The sequence below is a fragment of the Petromyzon marinus genome, chromosome 68 (assembly GCF_048934315.1).
Source record: "Petromyzon marinus isolate PM22_M1 ecotype Great Lakes invasive population chromosome 68, UKy_Petmar_22M1.pri1.0, whole genome shotgun sequence".
In the NCBI taxonomy this organism is placed as follows: domain Eukaryota; kingdom Metazoa; phylum Chordata; class Hyperoartia; order Petromyzontiformes; family Petromyzontidae; genus Petromyzon; species Petromyzon marinus.
In genome coordinates, this window is record NC_133734.1 from 1,819,662 (window position 1) to 1,841,805 (window position 22,144).

General features: G+C 47.6%; 1 protein-coding gene across 1 annotated transcript in view; it reads left to right on the plus strand.

Moving 5' to 3' along the window:
* The window catches only part of LOC116956956 (uncharacterized), a 43,914-nt gene extending 24,024 nt beyond the window's left edge, over nucleotides 1-19,890 (plus strand). The window contains exons 11-13 of the mRNA XM_032978844.2: nucleotides 4,158-4,253; nucleotides 13,933-14,013; nucleotides 14,703-19,890. Of these exons, the coding sequence (XP_032834735.2) occupies nucleotides 4,158-4,253; nucleotides 13,933-14,013; nucleotides 14,703-14,737 (212 nt within the window). The 3' untranslated portion in view covers nucleotides 14,738-19,890. The remainder of the gene's footprint in view (nucleotides 1-4,157; nucleotides 4,254-13,932; nucleotides 14,014-14,702) is intronic.
* Nucleotides 19,891-22,144: the final 2,254 nt, after the last annotated feature.

The following is a 22,144-nucleotide window of genomic DNA, read 5'->3' on the forward strand; positions in this document are numbered from 1 at the left end:
TGATGACGTCACTTGTTTGTTCTTCTGTCGCAAAGTGGGGGGCGGGGGGGATTAATGAATCAATGTTCATTCTGCATGCGCATTATACAAGTAATTTGATCTCGTACTTTTTGCCCATTGTGTGTACTAATAAGTAATATAAAAAAAAAACTTTTTTCAAAAACACGCTTTAATTAAATGTACTCTACTTGTAATGGCAGAACTTCACGACTCCCGGAAGTGGCCCCGAGGCTTGGCCACAACGTAAGGGACTGTGGTGATTTACAGCCAACGTTAGTTGAGCGTGGACAATTAGACCCAAGCCGAAACATAACATAACATTTTTACGTTTTAAAAATATTTTTTTTAATTTGTAATGATAGAATACAGTATTGTCATCAGTAAGACATAAGTATACCAATTTTGCAGTCGATACCACATTGGGAAGTGGGTTAAAATTGAGTTACAAGATTTGAGGATACGACAACAACAGAGTGAGTTAAATAAAAGCGTGTAAAATAGCCGTATATTTATATATTTATGCGATCTAACCCAAAAATCCTGCATTATGGATGATATTAGTCGCCTACGTGTTAGTTTGTTCAGACTATCAAATCAAATCAAGCTTTATTTATATCACACAATGAATGCAGCAAAGAAATACAAAGTGCTTTACAGGACTAAAAGTGACTGATGCAATGTAAGCAACAAGAATACTAAATTTTGATTTAAAGCTTTCGTGACTGCAGGGATTCATATTCTTGGTTCTTTCGGTAAAGTCACCACGTAGAAGGGAAACAATAAAATATTGAAAATATAAAACAATACAATTCTCACGACGTTTCGGCTGCAACACAAGCAATCATCGTCAGGTGTGAAAACCACAGCACCTGATGATGATTGCTTGTGTTGCAGTCGAAACGTCGTGATAATTTTATTGTTTTATATTTTTATTATTTTATTGTTTCCCTTAAACGTGGTGACTTTACCGAGAGAACCAAGAATATAATAAGAATACTCTTTGGTTCTTTCGGTAAAGTCACGTTGTAGGTATAAAATAAAATAAATCACGACGTTTCTGGCGCAACACAAGCGTCCGTCCTCAGGTGGGAAAGCATGGCCTGCTGCTGATGCAGACTGTTTTATAAGAATGATACATTAACAAAAAATACATAACATTATAATGAACGTAATAAAGTATAATAAAATACACAATCATTGCATAATAAAGGCATCCTAATTAAAAGCCAATCTAAAAAGGTATGTTTTCAGATTGCATTCCCTCAGATCCTCAGGCCAGCTGTTCCAAAGGCGAGGACCATAGTCATTTTGTTTTGACGGTGATGTTGATGATGCTGGTGATGATGGTGATGATAATGTTGCTGATGATGTTGATGATGGTTATGATGAAGGTGGTGCTCATGATGGTGGGAGTGATGTTTATGATGCTGGTGATGATGGTGATGATGATGTTGCTGATGGTGATGATAATGTTGTTGATGATGTTGATGATGGTTATGATGAAGATGGTGCTCATGATGGTGGGAATGATGGTGATGTTGATGATGCTGGTGATGATGGTGGAGATGATGATGTTGCTGATTAAATTTTGATTTAAAGCTTTCGTGACTGCAGTAATTCATATTCTTAGTTTTTTCGGTAAAGTCACGTTGAAGAGAAACAACAAAATAACAAAATATATATAAAACAATAAAAAATTCTCACGACGTTTCGACCATAACTCAAACGGTCATCATCAGGTGTGTCGGTTTGCATACATTTATTTTAAAAAACGGCATATTTATTTATTTATAAAAAAAAACGTTGGCGTCACGCGCAGCGATTGGCAGTTTGCCCAGGACTAGTCCATCTATTTTTTTTGAAAAGAGGAGGGGGGAGACGAATTTTTTTATAATGTATGCTGTCTGAAAGCCACTGTAAGCGTGAACAATCAATCAAGAACTGAAATGATTTATCAAATCTTTCCAATGATTGCTAAGATAGAATCCATCTTCTCGGTTGAAATTGTCTCTGTGCTTGTATATGTGGATAGCCTCATGAACGAATCTCTCATGGAAGCCAGATGGCTTACAAAGAACCTCCGTCTTGGAAAAGTCAATGGCATGTGAGCCTACTGAATTAGAACAATGATCTGCTACGGCCGAGGTGTTGGTCCTACCGTGTTTAAGGTCTGCTTTATGTTCACGAATGCGGTCCGAGACATGGCGTTTGGTTTCTCCAATGTAACTACTACCACAGAGGCAACTTAGTTTGTAGACACCAGGGTATTGTATGTCCGGAATCACATCTTTTACAGACGGAACCAGATCACGGATTTTATGTAATGTGTTGAAACGGACCTGGATCTTGTGTTTATTCAAGATTTTGGAGATCTTTTTTGTGATCCCAGCAATGTAGGGTAAAGTGATGGTTTTGAAAGGCTCCTCAAGAGGGTTCTTCTTCATGGTTTGAGTGATAGCTTTGCGGATTGTATAGTCGGAGTAACCATTAGCCCTAAGAGCTTGGTGTACGTGCTTGAGTTCACTGCTTATGTGTTCCTGGTCGGATATGCATTGGGCTCTATGATACAGAGTCTTGATGAGAGAATTCTTCTGTGATGGATGGTGGTGGGAATCCGGTTTCAGATAAGCATCCGTATGGGTAGCTTTCCTGTAGACAGAGTGGCTCAATGAACCATCAGGTCTCTTTTTAATTAGGACATCCAAAAAAGGTATCTTGCCATCTATTTCGACTTCCATGGTAAATCTGATGGCTGGGTGTATGGAATTGATGTGGTCGAAGAATTGGTCTAGAGCAGGCCGGCCATGTGGCCAGATGACAAAAGTGTCATCCACGTACCTCTTCCATAAGGTTGGGCGCAGAGTGGCAGTCTGGATGGCGTCAGTCTCAAATTTCTCCATGAAAATGTTAGCTATAACTGGAGAAAGGGGGGAGCCCATTGGGGTGCCCTCAGTTTGTTTGTAGAAAGTTCCATTCCAAGTGAAGTATGTATTGGTTAAACAGTGTCTCACCAGGGGGGGTACCTCAGTGTTTAGTCCTTGATGAACCAAGTCTTCAATGATTGCAATGGTGTCAGGTACAGGAACCTTGGTGAATAAGGAAACTACATCAAAACTGACAAGCAGGTCGTCTGGGGACAGGGAAATACCCTTGATTGTTGATACCAGGTGAGTAGAATTTTGTACCGCAGAGGTGGTCTTTCCAGTGAAAGGACGCAGGATTTCAGACAAAAAACGAGCTAGTTTGTAGGTGGGGGAGCTGATAGTAGAGACTATGGGACGAAGGGGTGTATCTACTTTATGTATTTTTGGTAAGCCGTATAATCTTGGTGGCCTGGCAGCAGAAGGTTTCAACGAAAACTGTTTAGATTGATCAATTAATGCGGTTGAATCAGAAATTATTTTGTTGGTTTGTTATTTTGTTGTTTCTCTTCAACGTGACTTTACCGAAAAAACTAAGAATAAGATGTTGCTGATGGTAATGATAATGTTTCTGATGATGATGTTGATGATGGTTATGGTGAAGATGGTGCTCATGATGGTGGGAATGATGGTGATGTTGATCATGCTGGTTATGGTGGTGGTGATGATGATGTTGCTGATGGTGATGATCATGTTGTTGATGATGTTGATGATGGTTATGATGAAGATGGTGCTCATGATGGTGGGAATGATGGCGATGTTGATGATGCTGGTGATGATGGTGGTGATGATGATGTTGATGACGGTGGTGATAAGAACAGGTTTTACCATTTCTGCTAATAAAACAGTAAGTCTTGATTTGAAGCTTTCGTGACTGCAGGAATCCATTCTCTTTGGTTCTTTCGGTGAAGTCACGTAGGTAGAAAATTAATAGATCACGACGTTTCGATCGCAACATAAGCGTCCGTCATCAGGTGAAACAAACACAGCAGTCGTTATCCTTGCAAGTACCTTGTGTGTGTGGTTAATGCAGTAACTTGATTCCTTGCAAAATGTTTCTATTTGGTGTTTGAACATCTGAACATCTGTTTCATTGCCAGAAAGGGTTAAAACCCATTCAAATTTTTTGATACTGGCAAAAAGGTCCCATTCTTTTTGCAGTGGTGATGATGGTGTTGACGATGGTGATGGTTATGATGATGGTGGTGACGTTGATGTGTGTGTGTCGTCACTCAGAGTGTGAGCAGATTAAATCCATCTCTGGCTGTGTGGACTCGCTGAAGGATTGCATCAAAAAGTACCCAACACCACCACCACCACCTTTCCCCATTGGTGAGCTCGACAGCAGCAGCAGCACAGTCTGATTTAAAAAATATATATATATATTTTACCAGGCCCAACTTTCAGCTATGTACAGTGAGGGAAAAAAGTATTTGATCCCCAGCTGATTTTGTACGTTTGCCCACTGAAAAATAAATGATCAGTCTATCATTTTAATGGTAGGTTTATTTGAACAGTGAGAGATAGAATAACAACAACAAAATCCAGAAAAACGCATGTCAAAAATTTTATAAATTTATTTGCATTTTAATGAGGGAAATAAGTATTTGACCCCCTCTCAATCAGAACGATTTCTGGCTCCCAGGTGTCTTTATACAGGTAACGAGCTGAGATTAGGAGCACACTCTTAAAGGGAGTGCTCCGAATCTCAGCTCGTTACCTGTATAAAAGACACCTGTCCACAGGAGCAATCAATAAGATTCCAAACTCTCCTCCATGGCCATACCAAAGAGTTCTCCAAGGATGTTAGGGACAACATTGTAGACCTACACAGGGCTGGAATGGGCTACAAAACCATTGCCAAGCAGCTTGGTGAGAAGGTGACAACAGTTGGTGCGATTATTCGCAAATGGAAGAAACACAAAATAACTGTCAATCTCCCTCGGCCTGGGGCTCCATGCAAGATCTCACCTCATGGAGTTGCAATGATCATGATAACGGTGAGGAATCAGCCCAGAACTACACGGGAGGATCTTGTCAATGATCTCAAGGCAGCTGGGACCATAGTCACCAAGAAAACAATTGGTAACACACTATGCCGTGAAGGACTGAAATCCTGCAGTGCCCGAAAGGTCCCCCTGCTCAAGAAAGCACATATACATGCCCGTCTGAAGTTTGCCAATGAACATCTGAATGATGCAGAGGACAACTGGGTGAAAGTGTTGTGGTCAGATGAGACCAAAATTGAGCTTTTTGGCATTAACTCAACTCGCCGTGTTTGGAGGAGGAGGAATGCTGCCTATGACCCCAAGAACACCATCCCCACCGTCAAACATGGAGGTGGAAACATGCCTTGGGGGTGTTTTTCTGCTAAGGGGACAGGACAACGTCACCGCATCAAAGGGACAATGGACGGGGCCATGTACCGTCAAATCTTGGGTGAGAACCTCCTTCCCTCAGCCAGGGCATTGAAAATGGGTCGTGGATGGGTATTCCAGCATGACAATGACCCAAAACACACGGCCAAGGCAACAAAGGAGTGGCTCAAGAAGAAGCACATTAAGGTCCTGGAGTTGCCTAGCCAGTCTCCAGACCTTAATCCCATAGAAAATCTGTGGAGGGAGCTGAAGGTTCGAGTTGCCAAACGTCAGCCTTGAAACCTTAATGACTTGGAGAAGATCTTCAAAGAGGAATGGGACAAAATCCCTCCTGAGATGTGTGCAAACCTGGTGGCCAACTACAAGAAACGTCTGACCTCTGTGATTGACAACAAGGGTTTTACCACCAAGTACTAAGTCATGTTTTGCAGAGGGGTCAAATACTTATTTCCCTCATTAAAATGCAAATCATTTTATAACATTTTTGACATGCGTTTTTCTTTATTTTTTTGTTATTCTGTCTCTCACTGTTCAAATAAACCTACCATTAAAATTATAGACTGATCATTTCTTTGCCAGTGGGCAAAAGTACAAAATCAGCAAGGGATCAAATACTTTTTTTCCCTCACTGTAGCTATTTTTCAGAAGCGAACTGGCTATCACAAATGATAGCCCAGTGAAGTGACTCATCATCATCATCAAGTGGACTTTTTTAGCAGCCAAATTACTCTGAACGCATGATCATTTTAAATGTGGAGGGGAAAACCGGAGGACTTGGAGAAAAATCCATGCGACCAAGGGGAGAGAGACTCCATCTGCCATTCTTCCACTCAGGTGGTGGGTGTACATCCAGGACCCCATTAAAACCCACGGTGGCCTGGTCTCAGCTAGCTGATGAAAGTTGCAAGCGAGAATTCATCATCGCTAGCAGCTGGGGTTGGCATCGTCCCCCATTCCTCCAGATGTCGAGGGAAAATGGGCGAGGTTTAGGATTGTGGCTCATGCAGCTGCAATGGCTGCCTTAGGTACATGGCACAGACCTCCCCAGAGACCATGGCTGACAGAGGAGGTGTTCAAGCTAGCTGAGAAAAAGCAACAGACCCACTCCCAGCGGCTACAGCATCCCACATCAGAGAATGAGGAGGCTTACCGCAGCCTTCGCTCGGAGGTTTTGAGAGCCGTGTGGCGCTGCAAGGATGCGTGGTGGTCATGGGTTGCTAAGGAGATGAAGTCTGTTTCAGTAGCCTGCGCTAACAAACCACTCTTTAATTTCATCAAAAAAGTAACTTGCAGCGCTACACCTATCACCATCATAAAGAGAAAGAGAGGTGATCCAATCTCCGACAACCAGTAACAGGTTTGCAGATTTGCCAAGTATTTCTGTGAGGTCTTAGGAGAGGGGAAATCCCTCAGCCTGGAAAACATCGTGGGGAAAAGTGGGGATGACCCTGCTGAGGCTGCAGTGCCTCAAATATTGGAAGAATTAGTCACCCCCTGTGAGTGACTCACTGAAGTGCCATCTGTTGAGGAAGTACAGAAGGCGATCCAGTCTAAGACCAGGAAAAGCAGCGGGCAGAGATGATCTCCGAACCTACATTTGTGTGCAAACTGCCCTACATGAAATCATAATAACAGTCTGGATCACTGGATGGGTTCTGCAGGATTGGAAGGATGCCCTGGTGGTCCCCCTATTTCAGAATCAGAATCAGAATCAGAAAGGGTTTTATTCGCCATGTAAGTTTACACCGACACGGAATTTACTTTGGCAGGATGGTGCATACATTCAACATATAGGAATCTAAAATCTTAAATAAGTTTTAAACAAGTCTTACTATAATAAGGGTTAAAAGTCTAACACCAAGGGGCTGAAGTATATAAAATTAAATACATATCGAATATAAAATAGCTTTAAGATATAATTTAAAAATAAAAAATACAAATAGGGTAACATAGTTAATATCGGCAAGGTGTCGTTATGTAGATCAAATGTTAAAAACAGTGTTAGCCCTTGGCCTTGTTTAACAGGCCAGCAGCAGATGGGAAGAAACTGTTTTTATGGCGTGAGGTTTTGGTCCTGATGGACCGAAGCCTTCTGCCGGAGGGGAGTAGCTGAAACAGAGAGTGTCCAGGGTGGGAGAAATCGGCCATAATCTTCCTCACTCGCCTCATGGACCTTGTCGTGTGCAGGTCCTCGAGGGTTGGTAGATTGCAGGCAATCACCTTCTCAGCAGTGTGGATGATACGCTGCAGTCTGCTCTTGTCCTTGGCAGTGGCAGCAGCGTACCAGACGGTTATGGAGGAGGTGAGGATGGATTCAATGATCGCTGTATAGAATTGCACCATCATTGTCTTTGGCAGGTTGAATTTCTTCAGCTGCCGTAGAAAGTACATCCTCTGTTGAGCTTTCTTGGTGAGGGAGCTGATGTTCAATTCCCACTTGAGGTCCCGGGAGAGAATAGTGCCCAGGAAGCGGAAGGACTCTACAATTTTTACTGGGGAGTCTAACAGGGTGATGGGGGTGAGTGGTGCTGTATTCTTCCTGAAGTCCACAACCATCTCAACTGTCTTTAGAGCATTTAGCTCTAAGTTGTTCTGGCTACACCAGGTCACCAGATTGTCAGCTTCCCACCTATAGTCAGACTCATCCCCACCAGAGATCAGCCCAATGAGGGTGGTGTCATCCGCAAACTTCAATAGTTTGACGGACAGATGATTGGAGGTGCAGCTGTTGGTATACAGGGAGAAGAGCAGAGGGGAAAGGACGCAGCCCTGAGGAGTTCCGGTGCTGATGGACCTGGAGCCAGAGACTTGTGTTCCCAGCTTAACGCACTGCTTCCTGTCAGACAGGAAGTCTGTGATCCATTTACAGGTGGTGTATGGCACGTTCAGCTGGAAGAGCTTGTCCTGAAGCAGGGCAGGGATGATGGTGTTGAAGGCAGAGCTGAAGTCCACAAACAGGATCCTGGCGTAGGATGCTGGGGCGTCCAGATGCTGTAGGGTGAAGTGGAGGGCCATGTTAACTGCATCGTCCACAGACCTGTTGGCTCTGTAGGCAAACTGAAGGGGGTCCAGGAGAGGGTCTGTGATGGCTTTGAGGTGTGCCAGGACCAGGCGCTCAAAAGACTTCATTACCACAGATGTAAGGGCGACCGGTCTGTAATCATTTAGTCCTGTTGGCCTTAGCTTTTTGGGCACAGGGATGATGGTGGAGGACTTGAGACAGGCTGGTACATGGCATGTCTCCAGGGAGGTGTTAAAGATGTTGGTGAACACCGGAGACAGCTGGTCAGCACAGTGCCTGAGGGTGGCTGGAGAGACAGAGTCCGGCCCGGCTGCTTTGCGTGGATTCTGCCTCTTGAAAAGTCTATTAACTTCTCCCTCCTGAAAGGAGATAGTCGTCTCTGTAGTATTGGTGGGGGATGGGGCCTCTTGGGTTGGAAGGGGTGGTTCAGGACAGTCCAATTGTCTTTCAAATCTACAGTAGAACTCGTTCAGGTCATTGGCTAGGCGGGAGTCGTTAGTGGTGTGGTGGGCTCTGGGTTTGTAGTTGGTGATCTGCCTGAGCCCTCTCCAGACAGAAGCAGCGTCGTTTGTAGAGAACTGGTGTTTTAGTCTCTCTGAGTACAGTCGTTTAGCCTCTCTCACCGCTTTGCTAAACCTGTTCTTCGACTCCTTGAATCTGTCTCTATCTCCACTCCTAAACGCTTCCTCCTTCTCCAACCTCAACCTTCTGAGCTTTGCTGAGAACCAGGGCTTATTGTTGTTAAAGTTCACCCTGGTACGTGTTGGGATACAGCAGTCCTCACAGAAGCTGATGTAGGACGTCACAGCCTCTGTGAGTTCATCCAGACTATTGGTAGCAGTCGTGAACATATCCCAGTCAGTACAGTCTAAGCACGCCCGCAAATCTTCCACAGCCTCACTGGTCCACTGTTTAGATGTCCTCACAGCAGGTTTACAGAGTTTTAGTTTCTGCCTGTATGCAGGAATCAGGTGGACCATGGCATGGTCAGAGTGTCCTAGTGCTGCTCGGGGGACGGCGTGGTAGGCTCTACTGACTGTAGTGTAACAGTGATCCAGAGTGTTCCCTTCTCTGGTTGGGCATTTAATGAATTGTATGTATTTGGGGAGATCGTGGCTGAGATTACCTTTGTTAAAGTCGCCAAGTACGATAACCAACGAATCTGGATTTGCTCGCTCCACACTCAGAATCTGATCGGCGAGCATGCGTTGGGCCTCTTTAACCTGAGGACAAGGCGGCAAATAAACTCCGACCAAAATGAGCGACGCGAACTCGCGAGGCGAGTAAAACGGTTTACAGGTTATAAAAATTGATTCAAGGAGTGGAGAACAATGTTGCAGAATCACTGTGACATCTACACACCAGCCACTGTTAATGTAAAAACAAATACCACCGCCTTTCGTCTTGCCGGAGAGTGCTATGTCACGATCCGATCTTACAAGATGGAATCCTGCTAGTTGTAGCGAAGTGTCCGGAATCAAATCACACAGCCATGTTTCCGTGAAGCACAATGCAGAAGCTGAAAGAAAGTCTTTGTTTTTTACCATCAGTAGCTGAAGTTCATCCATTTTGTTGCACAGTGAACGTACGTTGGAGAGGAAAAAGCTCGGAAGCACTGTTCGGATCCCGCGTCTGCGTAGCCGTACTAGAGCCCCCGACCGTTTACCCCTTGGGCGGCGTTTCGTCGCTTGAGCAAAGCCTAGCGCGGCATTGACTAGAATGCCTACTAATTCTGCCGCTGGAAGCAGAAAAGTAGGAATTAAATCCACAGGAGTTGTTTCCCTGATATTTAAAAGTTCGTCTCTTGTTAGAGAACTCCGAAAATCTTGGCAAAACACTGAATTGACAGACAAAACAAGACAAAACAGGGCGCACCGACCGGCTGAGGCTACCATCATCAGCGCCATCTTCGCACCAGCACGGGTGTGCTGAACAGCAGGCCTCTCTCACCAGCACTGGTGTGATGAACAGCAGGACTCTCTCACCAGCACTGGTGTGTTGAACAGTAGGCCCCTCTCACCAGCATGGGAGTGGTGAACAGCAGGCCCCTCTCACCAACACAGGTGTGATGAACAGTAGGCCTCTCTCACCAGCATGGGAGTGAACAGCAGGCCCCTCTCACCAACACGGGGGTGATGAACAGCACGCCCCTCACACCAGCACGGGTGTGATGAATAGTAGGCCTCTCTCACCAGCACGGGTGTGATGAACAGCAGGCCCCTCTCACCAGCACGGGTGTGTTGAACAGCAGGCCCCTCTCACCAGCACGGGTGTGTTGAACAGCGGGCCCCTCTCACCAGCACGGGTGTGTTGAACAGCAGGCCCCTCTCACCAGCACGGGTGTGCTGAACAGTAGGCCCCTCTCACCAGCACGGGTCTGTTGAACAGCAGGCCCCTCTCACCAGCACGGGTGTGCTGAACAGTAGGCCCCTCAACACGGGTGTGCTGAACAGCAGGCCTCTCTCACCAACACGGGTGTGCTGAACAGTAGGCCCCTCAACAGCAGGCCCCTCTCACCAGCACGGGTGTGCTGAACAGCAGGCCCCTCAACACGGGTGTGCTGAACAGCAGGCCTCTCTCACCAGCACCGGTGTGCTGAACAGCAGGCCCCTCTCACCAACACGGATGTGATGAACAGCAGGCCCCTCTCACCAGCACGGGTGTGCTGAACAGCAGGCCCCTCAACACGTGTGAGCTGAACAGCAGGCCTCACTCACCAGCACGGGTGTGCTGAACAGCAGGCCCCTCTCACCAGCACGGGTGTGCTGAAAAGCAGGCCCCTCTCACCAGCACGGGTGTGTTGAACAGCAGGCCTCTCTCACCAGCACGGGTGTGCTGAAAAGCAGGCCCCTCTCACCAGCACGGGTGTGTTGAACAGCAGGCCTCTCTCACCAGCAAGGGTGTGCTGAAAAGCAGGCCCCTCTCACCAGCACGGGTGTGTTGAACAGCAGGCCTCTCTCACCAGCAAGGGTGTGCTGAACAGCAGGCCCCTCAACACGGGTGTACTGAACAGCAGGCCTCTCTCACCAGCACGGGTGTGATGAACAGCAGGCCCCAAAACAGCAGGCCTCTCTCACCAGCACGGGTGTGATGAAAAGCAGGCCTCTCTCACCAGCACGAGTGTGTTGAACAGCAAGCCCCTCTCAAGACAAAACAAGACAAAACTGGACAAAACAGGGCGCACCAACCGGCCGAGGCTGCCATCATCGGCGCCATCTTGCCATCGAAGAAGAGGATAGCACAGACTGTAACAACTACAGGGGCATCTCCCTCCTCAGTGTTCTGGGAAAGGTCCTGGCAAGGATTATTCAACATCACCTTGCCAGGCACGCTGAGGAGAGGCTTGCAGAGCCCCATTGTGGTTTCAGGCCAGGGCAGTTTTACACAGAAGCCATGTATGTGTCCGTATATTACAGCAAAGGTGTTGGGAATTCCAACAGGACCTACATTTCTGTTTTATTGACCTGGTCAAGGCCTATGATACCATGAATAGGCTTGGGTTCTGGGTTGTTCTTTGTGCTTTCAGAGTCCCTGACTCTCTGCTCACAATCATTAAAGACCTTCACAATGGTGGGTAGGCCCAGGTAAAACGACATGGCCAGGAGGCGGAGCCATTCCCTCTTCACCTTCGGGTGCGACAGGGATGTCCTCTGGGTCCCACATTATAAAAACAATCCACGTAGTTCATGAAGCCTTCTATGCCTGTACCGGAGGAATTTCCATCTGGTACAGATGCAATGGGAGGCTGGTCGATGCCCGGATGTGGTCAAGGGATGGCTCTCTTTTGGTCAACCATGATCTGGTGATTGCTGCTCACTCAGAGGAAGAGTTGGAGGCGCTGCTTCTGAGCCTGGAGCGTGCCACTAAGAGGTGGGGCCTTACTCTTAGCTCCACTAAAAATAAGCACGTGTCTGGGTATTTTGTACCATCAGAAACTCCACCCCCTCAAATCCCCATTGGTGATGGGGCAGTTGTGGAGAGAGTGGAGAGTTTTCCATACCCAATTAGTGTGCTTATGACCAGCTCCGGTTTTACAGCAGAGGTCTCACTCCGAATCACTCGAGTGGTATTATCTTTTCATCGGCTGCGTTACGCTGTGTGGAAGCTACCTGGTCTGTCGCTCCACACGAAGCTTCGAGTCTTCTCGGCCACGGACTTGCCCTACCTTCTCTATGTTTGCAAACATGGACCCACCATAATTGAACATCTTCGGCATGGGCTAGAGAAGAGACGGAGCGATGTGGTACAAGAGAATGTGGAGCTGAGTGGACTTGCCAATGACTGCCACCAGTGGTGTCATTATCGGTCTCTGTGGAGGAGAATCGTGAAGAACGCTTCTCGGCAATTGGAGGCAGTCGCCTTGCAGCAACAACGGAGGGCAGAGGAGCAATGCTCACAATTGTAGTGACATCGCTAGATGTTAACATGCTGGGTGCAGTGCCGGCCCTAGAGGGGCACGGCGTGCGGTGTAGCGACATCGCGGATACCACAATGGTGTGGGTGTAGTACCGGCCCTAGAGGGGCCCGGTGAGCGCTAAATGATAGCGCTGGATGGCACCACCCTTGGCGTGCAGTGCCGACCCTACAGGACAGGGTGTGTGGGTGCCAGCCGAGGGATGGGGTTGTGTGAGGCCATGGCACTCTGGTTGACCCGGGAAGACACGTGACCAGTTAAGTCTACAAAGGGGCCCCCAGAGGGGGCTAGGGGTGGTCACGTGATTGGGACCCAGATCCTTCCCGAGGATTCTAGAAGGTGGACGTGGCCAAGGGTGGAGCCAGCCACTCCGCAGAGATGAATATAAGCCGGGTCCCAAGAGGGACCGGGGTCGTTATTGTTCATCCTGGAAGAAACCCTTCGTCTGCTTTCTCCGTTCAACGTGTCTCCATCACGTGGAACCGGGCCGAAGCTGTTGGACCCGGTTCGTAGTAGCAGTTCCGTTGTAACTAGTGCAGTTAGCCTGGTGGTCACCACCAGGTTAACTACACTAGCTACGTAGTAACTAGTGCAGTAACTAGTGTAGTAACTAGTGTAGTAACTAGTGCAGTTAGCCTGGTGGTCACCACCAGGTTAACTACACTAGCTACGTAGTAACTAGTGTAGTAACTAGTGTAGTAACTACTGCAATTAGCCTGGTGGTCACCACCAGGCTAACTACACTAGCTACGTAGTAACTAGTGTAGTAACTAGTGTAGTAACTAGTGTAGTAACTAGTGCAGTTAGCCTGGTGGTCACCACCATAGGTTGTTATTCTGTTAAGGGCAAATTACCCCGTGTGTTGGAACTGCATAAATGTGTTGCCTCCAAGTCTACGTCTGTGACTCAGTTGAACCCATTACACAATGAGCGGAGTGCCTGGGGGCTAAAACACAGTAGGGGGCACAGATGGTCAGTCAACCCATGGCACCTTGGTCTGTCCCGTGACCTCTTGCCAACGGGCGTTCGACACTTCACGTGGCCTTTAAGTGCACCTAGCCTGGCACAAGCGCCGTGGTGACATCACCGCCACTTAGAATGGCTGTTGTTGTTGAGTGAGAGTGAGTGAGAGTGAGTTTGAGTGCGTGTATGCAAACAACCTAACCCTTCCAAACTCTACCTCTGTCTCCTCCAAAGGCATCATTGTTGGAGTTCTAGTCGGGGTGGTTTTGCTGGCTGGAGGAGGGGCGTTCTTATACATGCGGCATAAGAAGATGGGTAAGGGACATCGCACGCAGAACCGCAACATATTAGCTCCGCCCACACCACCCCACTGGCTCCTACACCCAAACTGGCCCCACCCACACCCCCACTGGCTCCACCCACACCCCCATTGGCTCCACCCACACTCCCCACTTGCTCCGCCCACACCCCACTGGCACCGCCCACACCACCACCGGCTCCGCCCACATCCCTACTGGCTCCGCCTACACCACCACGGGCTCCGCCCACACCCCCACTTGTCACCGCCCCACAGCTCCAAGGTGAGTCATAAACATTAACGTTGAGGAGACAAATGGCCGGACGTTGGTGCTGGTCACGCCACCCCCTTTCAGAGGGGCTAACAACAATTGCCCCAGCGGCCTGCGTCGGTTACACGGGGGAGCTTTGTTTGCGTGAGTGCAGGAGCGATGATGATGATGATGTGGGGAGCAGTGGTGGAGCAGTTAGCACGCTGTGCTACGAACCCGTCGACCAATGATAGCGATTATCTGAATCGGTCCTGGGCCTCCCCTATGGCCAGGCATTGGTGGCGGCCACCCACCCCCTCGTGTGACACTGTGCCGGCCTTCATAGGGGCTCCTCGCTAAGAGTACACAACCCGACAGTCTGTTCAGGACATACGGGGGATCTCTGTGTTTGTGATGAACCCGTAACGCTCATCCGCTCTATCTCCTCCCCCACAGGTCCCTTCCGGCGTCCGGGAAATCCAATCACATAGAGAAATTACCGACACAGCAACAACGAGGTCTCCCCACTCTCACCCCCACTCTCTCCCCCCACTCTCCCCTCACTCTCTCTCCCTCACTCCCCCCTCACTCTCTCCCCACTCTCTCTCTCCTCACACTCTCCCCACTCTCCCCTCACTTTCTCTCCCTCACTCCCCCCTCACTCTCTCTCCCGTCAATCTCTCCTCACTCTCTCACCCCACTTTCCCCTCTCTCTCTCCCCAAGACCCCGCCCCCCCATTACCCCCACTCTCCCTTCACTCTCGCTCCCTCACTCCCCCCTCACTCTCTCTCCCTTCACACTCTCTCCCCACTCTCCCCTCACTCTCTCTCCCCACTCTCCCCTCACTCTCTCCCCACTCTCCCCCCACTCTCTCCCCCCCACTCTCTCCCCACTCCCTCCCCAAACTCTCCCCCTCTCCCTGGGTCGCCCGCGGGGAGTCGCGCGTCTCAGAACAGACTTGCACTATGCGGTGGCGGTCGTGGTGATAGTGGTGGTGGTGTAGTCGTAATCGTGATTCATGGGTCCCGTTACACCGAAAGCCCTCGCTCAACGTGGTGGCCACTGTGGGTTTAGTCCACAACAAAGACAAGACAAAGATCCCCCTTGTAGCCTTAACAGACTGTAGGGGCAAGTGCTGTTAGCGAGCGCCTATAGAGGCCAGCACGGTACACGAGGGGGTGGGTGGCCAGCACCACGCCCGACCGGCCTTGTCTCCCCAGTGGCGATGTTCACTACACACCGCACCGGGTAATCACTTGAGGCTGAGTCGACCTATGGGAGGCCCGGGACCGGTTCAAATGATCGTCGTGAGCGGGAATCGAACTCGGGTCGCCAGGGATCGTGGCGCAGCAGCGTAGCGCTAACCACTGCTACACGACCGTTACTCCGCAACATATATACACGCGCACGTGTGCGCACAAGCCCAAGTGGTCACTAAACTGGTGACGTTTTAATAATAGCGGTTTTTCCCATTTTTTCTGGCAACAAAACCGAAACCTTTTTTTACGAGGATTCATGTTACTGCATTAACCACAATACCTTGCAGTCAAAATGCAAACAAAAAATTATACTATGATCATATATTGGCATTGTCCTTGAAACTGATTGGTCCATAGCAAGGGACGGCTTTCTTTTGAGCCTCGACCCAATTGGTGCTCGACCAGATGACGCCAAAAGACACCTCAAAAGAAATCCGTCCCTTGGTGTGGACCAATCAGTTTCAAGGACAATGCATCATATTATCATAGTGTGTTTTTTGTTTGCATTTTGACTGCAGGTATTATTGTGGCTAATGCAGACATGAATCCTTGTAAAAAGGTTTCAGTTTTGTTGCCAGAAAAAAAGGGGAAAAACCCTATTATTACATTTTGATACTGGCAAAAGAGGTCTAATGATGGCGGCGTTTTGTTGACGTGATGAACGTCACCGCCTTGGCTGTGTCGGATGGTGGCGATGGTGGCGGGTTTAATGACGCATTTGTTTTTACGCCAAAAATAATCATTATGGATAACATTGGTCGTGAAAGCCCCACAACTACTACTGCGTGTTAATACTGCGGTCGACGCGTTCCTGAACGGTGCCGCGTGAAGCCAGCAATCGGCAACCTTTCGTAGAAGAAGAGACGAGAGACAAGGGACATCCATGCGACTGGGGCCATGCGACCCCGACGCGATTGGGCCCTGTAGTAAACCCTTTTGGATACGTAGAGACACATAGAGATACGTAGAGACCCATAGAGATACATAGAGACCCACAGAGATACAGAGCCCCACAGAGATACATAGAGACCCACAGAGATACATAGAGCACCACAGAGATAAATAGAGACCAACAGAGATACATATAGACCCACAGAGATACATAGAGACCTACAGAGATACATAGAGACCCACAGAGATACATAGAGACCCACAGAGATACATAGAGACCCACAGAGATACATAGACACTCATAGAGATTCATAGAGATACATAGACACTCATAGAGATAGAGATTCATAGAGATACATAGACTCATAGAGATAGAGATTCATAGGGACTGATAGTGATACACAGGGTCCCACAGTGAAACACAGAGGAAACCCACAGACAATCAGAGAGATACATAGCGACTCGGAGTGATGCATAGAGATCAACAGAGATACATAGACACTCATAGAGATTCACAGAGATACATAGACACTCATAGAGATTCACAGAGATACATAGACATAGAGAGATAGAGATTCATAGAGACTGATAGTGATACATAGGGCCCAACAGTGAAACACAGAAGAAACCCACAGACACTCATAGAGATACATAGCGACTTGGAGTGATGCATAGAGATCAACAGAGATACATAGACACTCATAGAGATAGAGATTCATAGAGATACATAGACACTCATAGAGATAGAGATTCATAGAGACTGATAGTGATACACAGGGCCCCACAGTGAAACACAGAGGAAACCCACAGACACTCATAGAGATACATAGCGACACGGAGTGATGCATAGAGATCAACAGAGATACATAGACACTCATAGAGATGCAGCAATTCCTTGGCAACCGCGAGGGTTAAGGTTCCTGAAAACGTTTTGCAGACTCGTCATCATAGTTGAACTCGCCTTTTATTAACTAAACACCGAATAAAACACAGCACGTTCCATTATAACATAATAAAACATCTTCTTGATTCTTTCTGTAAAGTCCATTCTACGTGGTGGTGACTTTACCGAAAGAACCAAGAAGATGAATCTCCTGCAGTCACGAAAGCTTTAAATCGAAATCTAATAAAGCATACGTAAACTTTACATCAACTTTACATTCCTTGATACCTGTCAACCCTTCATCAGTGCCAACCTTATTACAGACCAATTAAGACCTTATTGGTCACCCCCCGTGCCTTTCTTTATACAGGGCGCTTCAAAAAAATGTCAACACTGATATGGGAATGTCGTTTTTAATGAAAAATTTACGGATAATACACTATAACATATTCTTGGTTCTTTCGGTAAAGTCACCACCACGTAGACGGGAAACAATAAAATAATAATATTTTTTTATTATTAATAATAATATTTTTCATTATTTTATTGTTTTCATTCTTCTACGTGGTGGTGACTTTACCGAAAGAACCAAGAATATGAATCCCTGCGGTCACGAAAGCTTTAAATCAACACCGCGACATGATAACAAATGTAACGTTAATAGCTTCAAAACGTCAAAGAGTCTCCCACACTGTTTCACCGTCGTCGTCAACGCGTTCCCTGGAATCTTCTCCAGGTTGTCTCCAGAGCCACCCCGCCGAGCCACGTTTCTCTCGGCGTTGTTGCAAAGTTCCCAGGAGTTTTAAGATTTTCTCTTTGAAGCACCCTGTACATCTCAACATTCGAAACCGACCGCTTGCGGGTCGTACGCGATTTGTGGATCGACAAAAGCTCACATTTTTGCCGCCCCTTGATGCCGATTGGCTTCCTGCTACATTAACATAATTTATTCACTCCGTCGCTGATTAATTGTATGCTGTCACAGCGCCCCGCCCGCGAAATTTCGTAACAATGACGTCGCGCAATATAATGTGTGTCACGCAACGACGTCATAATCACGGCACGCGGATGCAGACCCCCTCCAACCCCTCAGAGGTTTGCCGCTGATGTGGGGGGGGGGGGGGGGGGCGCAAGCGATGTTGAAATTCCTGCTTGTAACCATCCTCAGCTGGCTGAGACCAGGCCACTGTGAGTTTGAATGGGGTCCAAGGTGGGTCCAAGGTGGACACCCACCACCGGAGTGAAATGGCAGGCGCATTTGTTTACCGAGATGCTCGCGCGGTCGGTAAACGGTTGTACAGAAGCCAAATCAAATCTCGTGGTCGGCACATGGGTATTTTAAATTCAATTATATTTCGCGGTTCACAAGGGATTACTGTACACCGATACTATTAGAGGCTGTATAGTAAAACCACTGTGGGACTGCTTTCCTTCAATGGAGGAGGAACAGCAAAAACATGGACTCGCCCTTTCCGCTGAAGCCCTCTGGTTGTGCCAGCAGCAGCAGGACCCCCGCGTTGGGCATCGAGCTCCTGAACCCCATTGCTGTTGCTGCTGCTGCCACTCGCGTGTGTGTGTGAACCACAGAGATGTGAGCGGTAGCGTAGGGGTTAGCGCTATGCTGCACTACGCTAAGCCGGTGACCCGAATTCGATTCCGCTCTCACGGCGAGCACCAGTGATACGGATGATTTGAACCGGTCCTGGGCCTCCCGTAGGACAACTCACCCCACAAATTAGTATTTGGTTTGCGTGTGTAGTAACCGTTGCCAATGGGGAGACAAAGGTGGCAGGGCATGGTGCTGGCCACCCACCCATGCCGGCCTTCATTGGTGCTCGCTAACAGCACTTGCCCCAACAGTCTGTTAAAGGCGAGATGACAGAGACGCGAGTTCAGTTGACTGCGAGTTTCTCCACTGTTGGAGCGGCTGCGTGATGTGTTGTCGATCCCCCAATGTTATAATCACAGCCGTCGTTATTTTCTTTCATAATCATAGCATTTTAAGGAATGGGTGTCCTCTCTACAATCACCTCTTTCACACTGTAAACGGTGGCTAGGATATTTTATCTCCCTCGCCTGGTATACAGGAGGTCTTGGGTTCGTATATTTGAAGTTTTCACGTTTCTCTCCGTTCCCTCCGCATTTAGAAACGTGCGTTTAGATTATTTTGCTGCTATACATGCCCACGTGATGAGCCACTTCGTTGAGCTATCGTTTGTGGCCAGGTCACTTCTGAAAAACAGCTTTACAGCTCAGTGGGACCTTACCTGGTAAAATGAAATAAGATATTGTTTAGTTTAATCGTAAACAAGCGGTCTGCTGGGGCCTAAATAGAAATCCGGGTTCCCACAACTCTCAGGTCTCTCAATGCTTTTGTGTGGAATTTAATCTGTCGCTCACTCTCTCTCTCTCGTACAAGAGGCAAGGGAACTCTCACTTCTTCATTTTGTCTGCGCAATGTGGCAGCTACTTTGTTTTGTGGACGCCATTTTGTCCGTGTGATGTGCCCGCCATGTTGTTCATCTTAAATGGTTGTGACCGTACACATGCCGTTGTGCAACATCTGGGAAATTCAACTGCATTAAAGCTTGCTTTTTACAAAAAAACTGACATTGCTTCTCAACGAGTCTCTCTAAACGTACACACATTTTCATATTATTGATTAAAGTACGAGCCCATTGCAGTGCGCTGGCGAGACTCATTCGATCCGACGACATAATTAGAATGGTACATTCACGATGCAACTGGACCATTTATTAGGAGAGGGCCCGCGGTCTCCTAGACGAAGGAGGCAAGTTCTCAATTACAATCTGACAATTTGTTGTAACTGGAGAGAGCAGCGTCTCCATCAGGCAAATTACTTTGGGATCTAGACTGTTCACCTCCTGCTTTAGCTGATACATTTTGCATAATATACATTAACGTAACTTCATCCGAATCCTCTTCTATTGATAACATCAGGAGTATAAAATGTCGTAGTACTATTAGGACCGGGATGTGGTCATATACCCCCTCATGAAGAGTAAAATAAAGATTAACCATTTACAGATAGTCGTGGAGGCGCTCGTCCAGCTGTGGATTGACGTAGAGGCCATTTGGATACGGTTATCTTTTCGTCCCAAGTCCTCCTCTGCATAGAACAGCGTCTCCGTAAGGCACGCTAGCCCGTTCTGCAGAGTGGCCTAGATGAATCACACAGACCATATGTATGCTGAACTTCTTTCACACCGTACTTAGCCAACTGTGCTACCATAGACTCCCATATAGGTCCAAAGAATCACAGAGGCCCATAGACTCACAAATACCATAGACTCGCTTCAACAACAACCGCCATTTGCCACTGAACCTCACCAAATTCCTCTTGGCATGACACACAGTCACCTATTGTGCATCACCGTCCATATCAGGCGTATTGTTTCGAGGCAAGGAATGGTTTTTGCGAGCTTTAGCATCAAGCCCCTTAATCCAGACTGTGTCGTAGGCTAATGGACAAGTCCCCAAAGACTGCGTCGGTCTTGGATTTCTTCTGGAATCCGGCCTCAATGTGCGTTGCAAGGACCAACACTTGGTCATTGCAGCATCTGCATCGAGGCCGGAATCACCGTGCTTGTTCTTCAGGGATCACTAACTGCACATATGATAATGCGTTCCAAGAGTTTTTAGGTTGTGAAAAGGAGTGATATGGCCTATAGCTTTCCGGATCTTGGCTTGATCAATTTGGGTAGTCCAATGACCATCGCCTCCTGCCATGCTCATGGTACGCATCCGGGTTCATGGTTTTGATGTATGTATGTACATATGTTGATAAACTCTTTTGCAACGTACATAGCCATATGTGCTAATCGGTGTACAGGGTTTGCCAGCCATTAGAGTCATCCAGGGCCTAAGTGATGGAGGAATTATGGGGAGGGGGGGGGGGGGGGACAATCTCTGCCAGCAGCCTTGCCTTTCTCCATTTCAGCCAGAACCCTCCCTACTTTTTCGGTGCTAATGGAGGTGGGTTTTTTTTTTTCCTCCCAGAAATTGAGGAACCATTTTCTGGTGTGGTAATGGGCGATGGATCTCTCGCTTGATCTTTTGTTGTCGAGCGGTCCTTCGGCGTTCTCCACCTGTTTGGAGGCTATAGAGTTTTGGCAGGACTCTTGTCGTGGTTCGGTATTCTCTGTTGGGTTAGCAGCACCCATACGTCACAGTAAGGCCCCAGGCACAGCGGCTGGAGTGCGTGAAGTCCCACGCCTTCAATAAACTCGATCCACCGCTGGCATCTAGCCGAGTCTAAAGATTCTAGCAGGGCCTTTCCGACCTGTGGGCTGTCCAACTGATTGTACTGTTGGAGCAGGTTCTGCATCTCGTTTGTCCAGCAGGGAGCGAGCGATTCTTTCCGGAAGCCTCGGGGGAAGCTCTCCTTGGCGGCTGTAGTAAGGAGGCCAACAAAAAAAACAATGGTAACATTCCGGTGTCACGGGAATTCGACTCAGCTCTCTCTACAGCCTCCTTATTAGCGGTCCCAGTCAGATTTGACTACATTCCACCTTGACAATCGTTTCGACAGACACACTGGAAGGATTTCGATGCCAATGTGGGGTGATGATGGAACCTACTGTATGTTTCATAGTTTCATAGTTTCATTTATTTTGGTATAGCCCTGTGAGCCATTCGGCTCTTGAATCGGGTGCAACCGCAACAAACAAAAAAAAAACATGAACAAGAAAAACATCTTAAAGTGACTTTGTGTTGACTGTGCAAACAGAAAATCCAGGAAAAAAAACATCAAAATATTCCTGAAATAGCACCGTACACCAACGCTGTGTGCAAAAATCCCAGTGGGATGCAAGTCAAACAACAACAACAACCACAAGAAAAC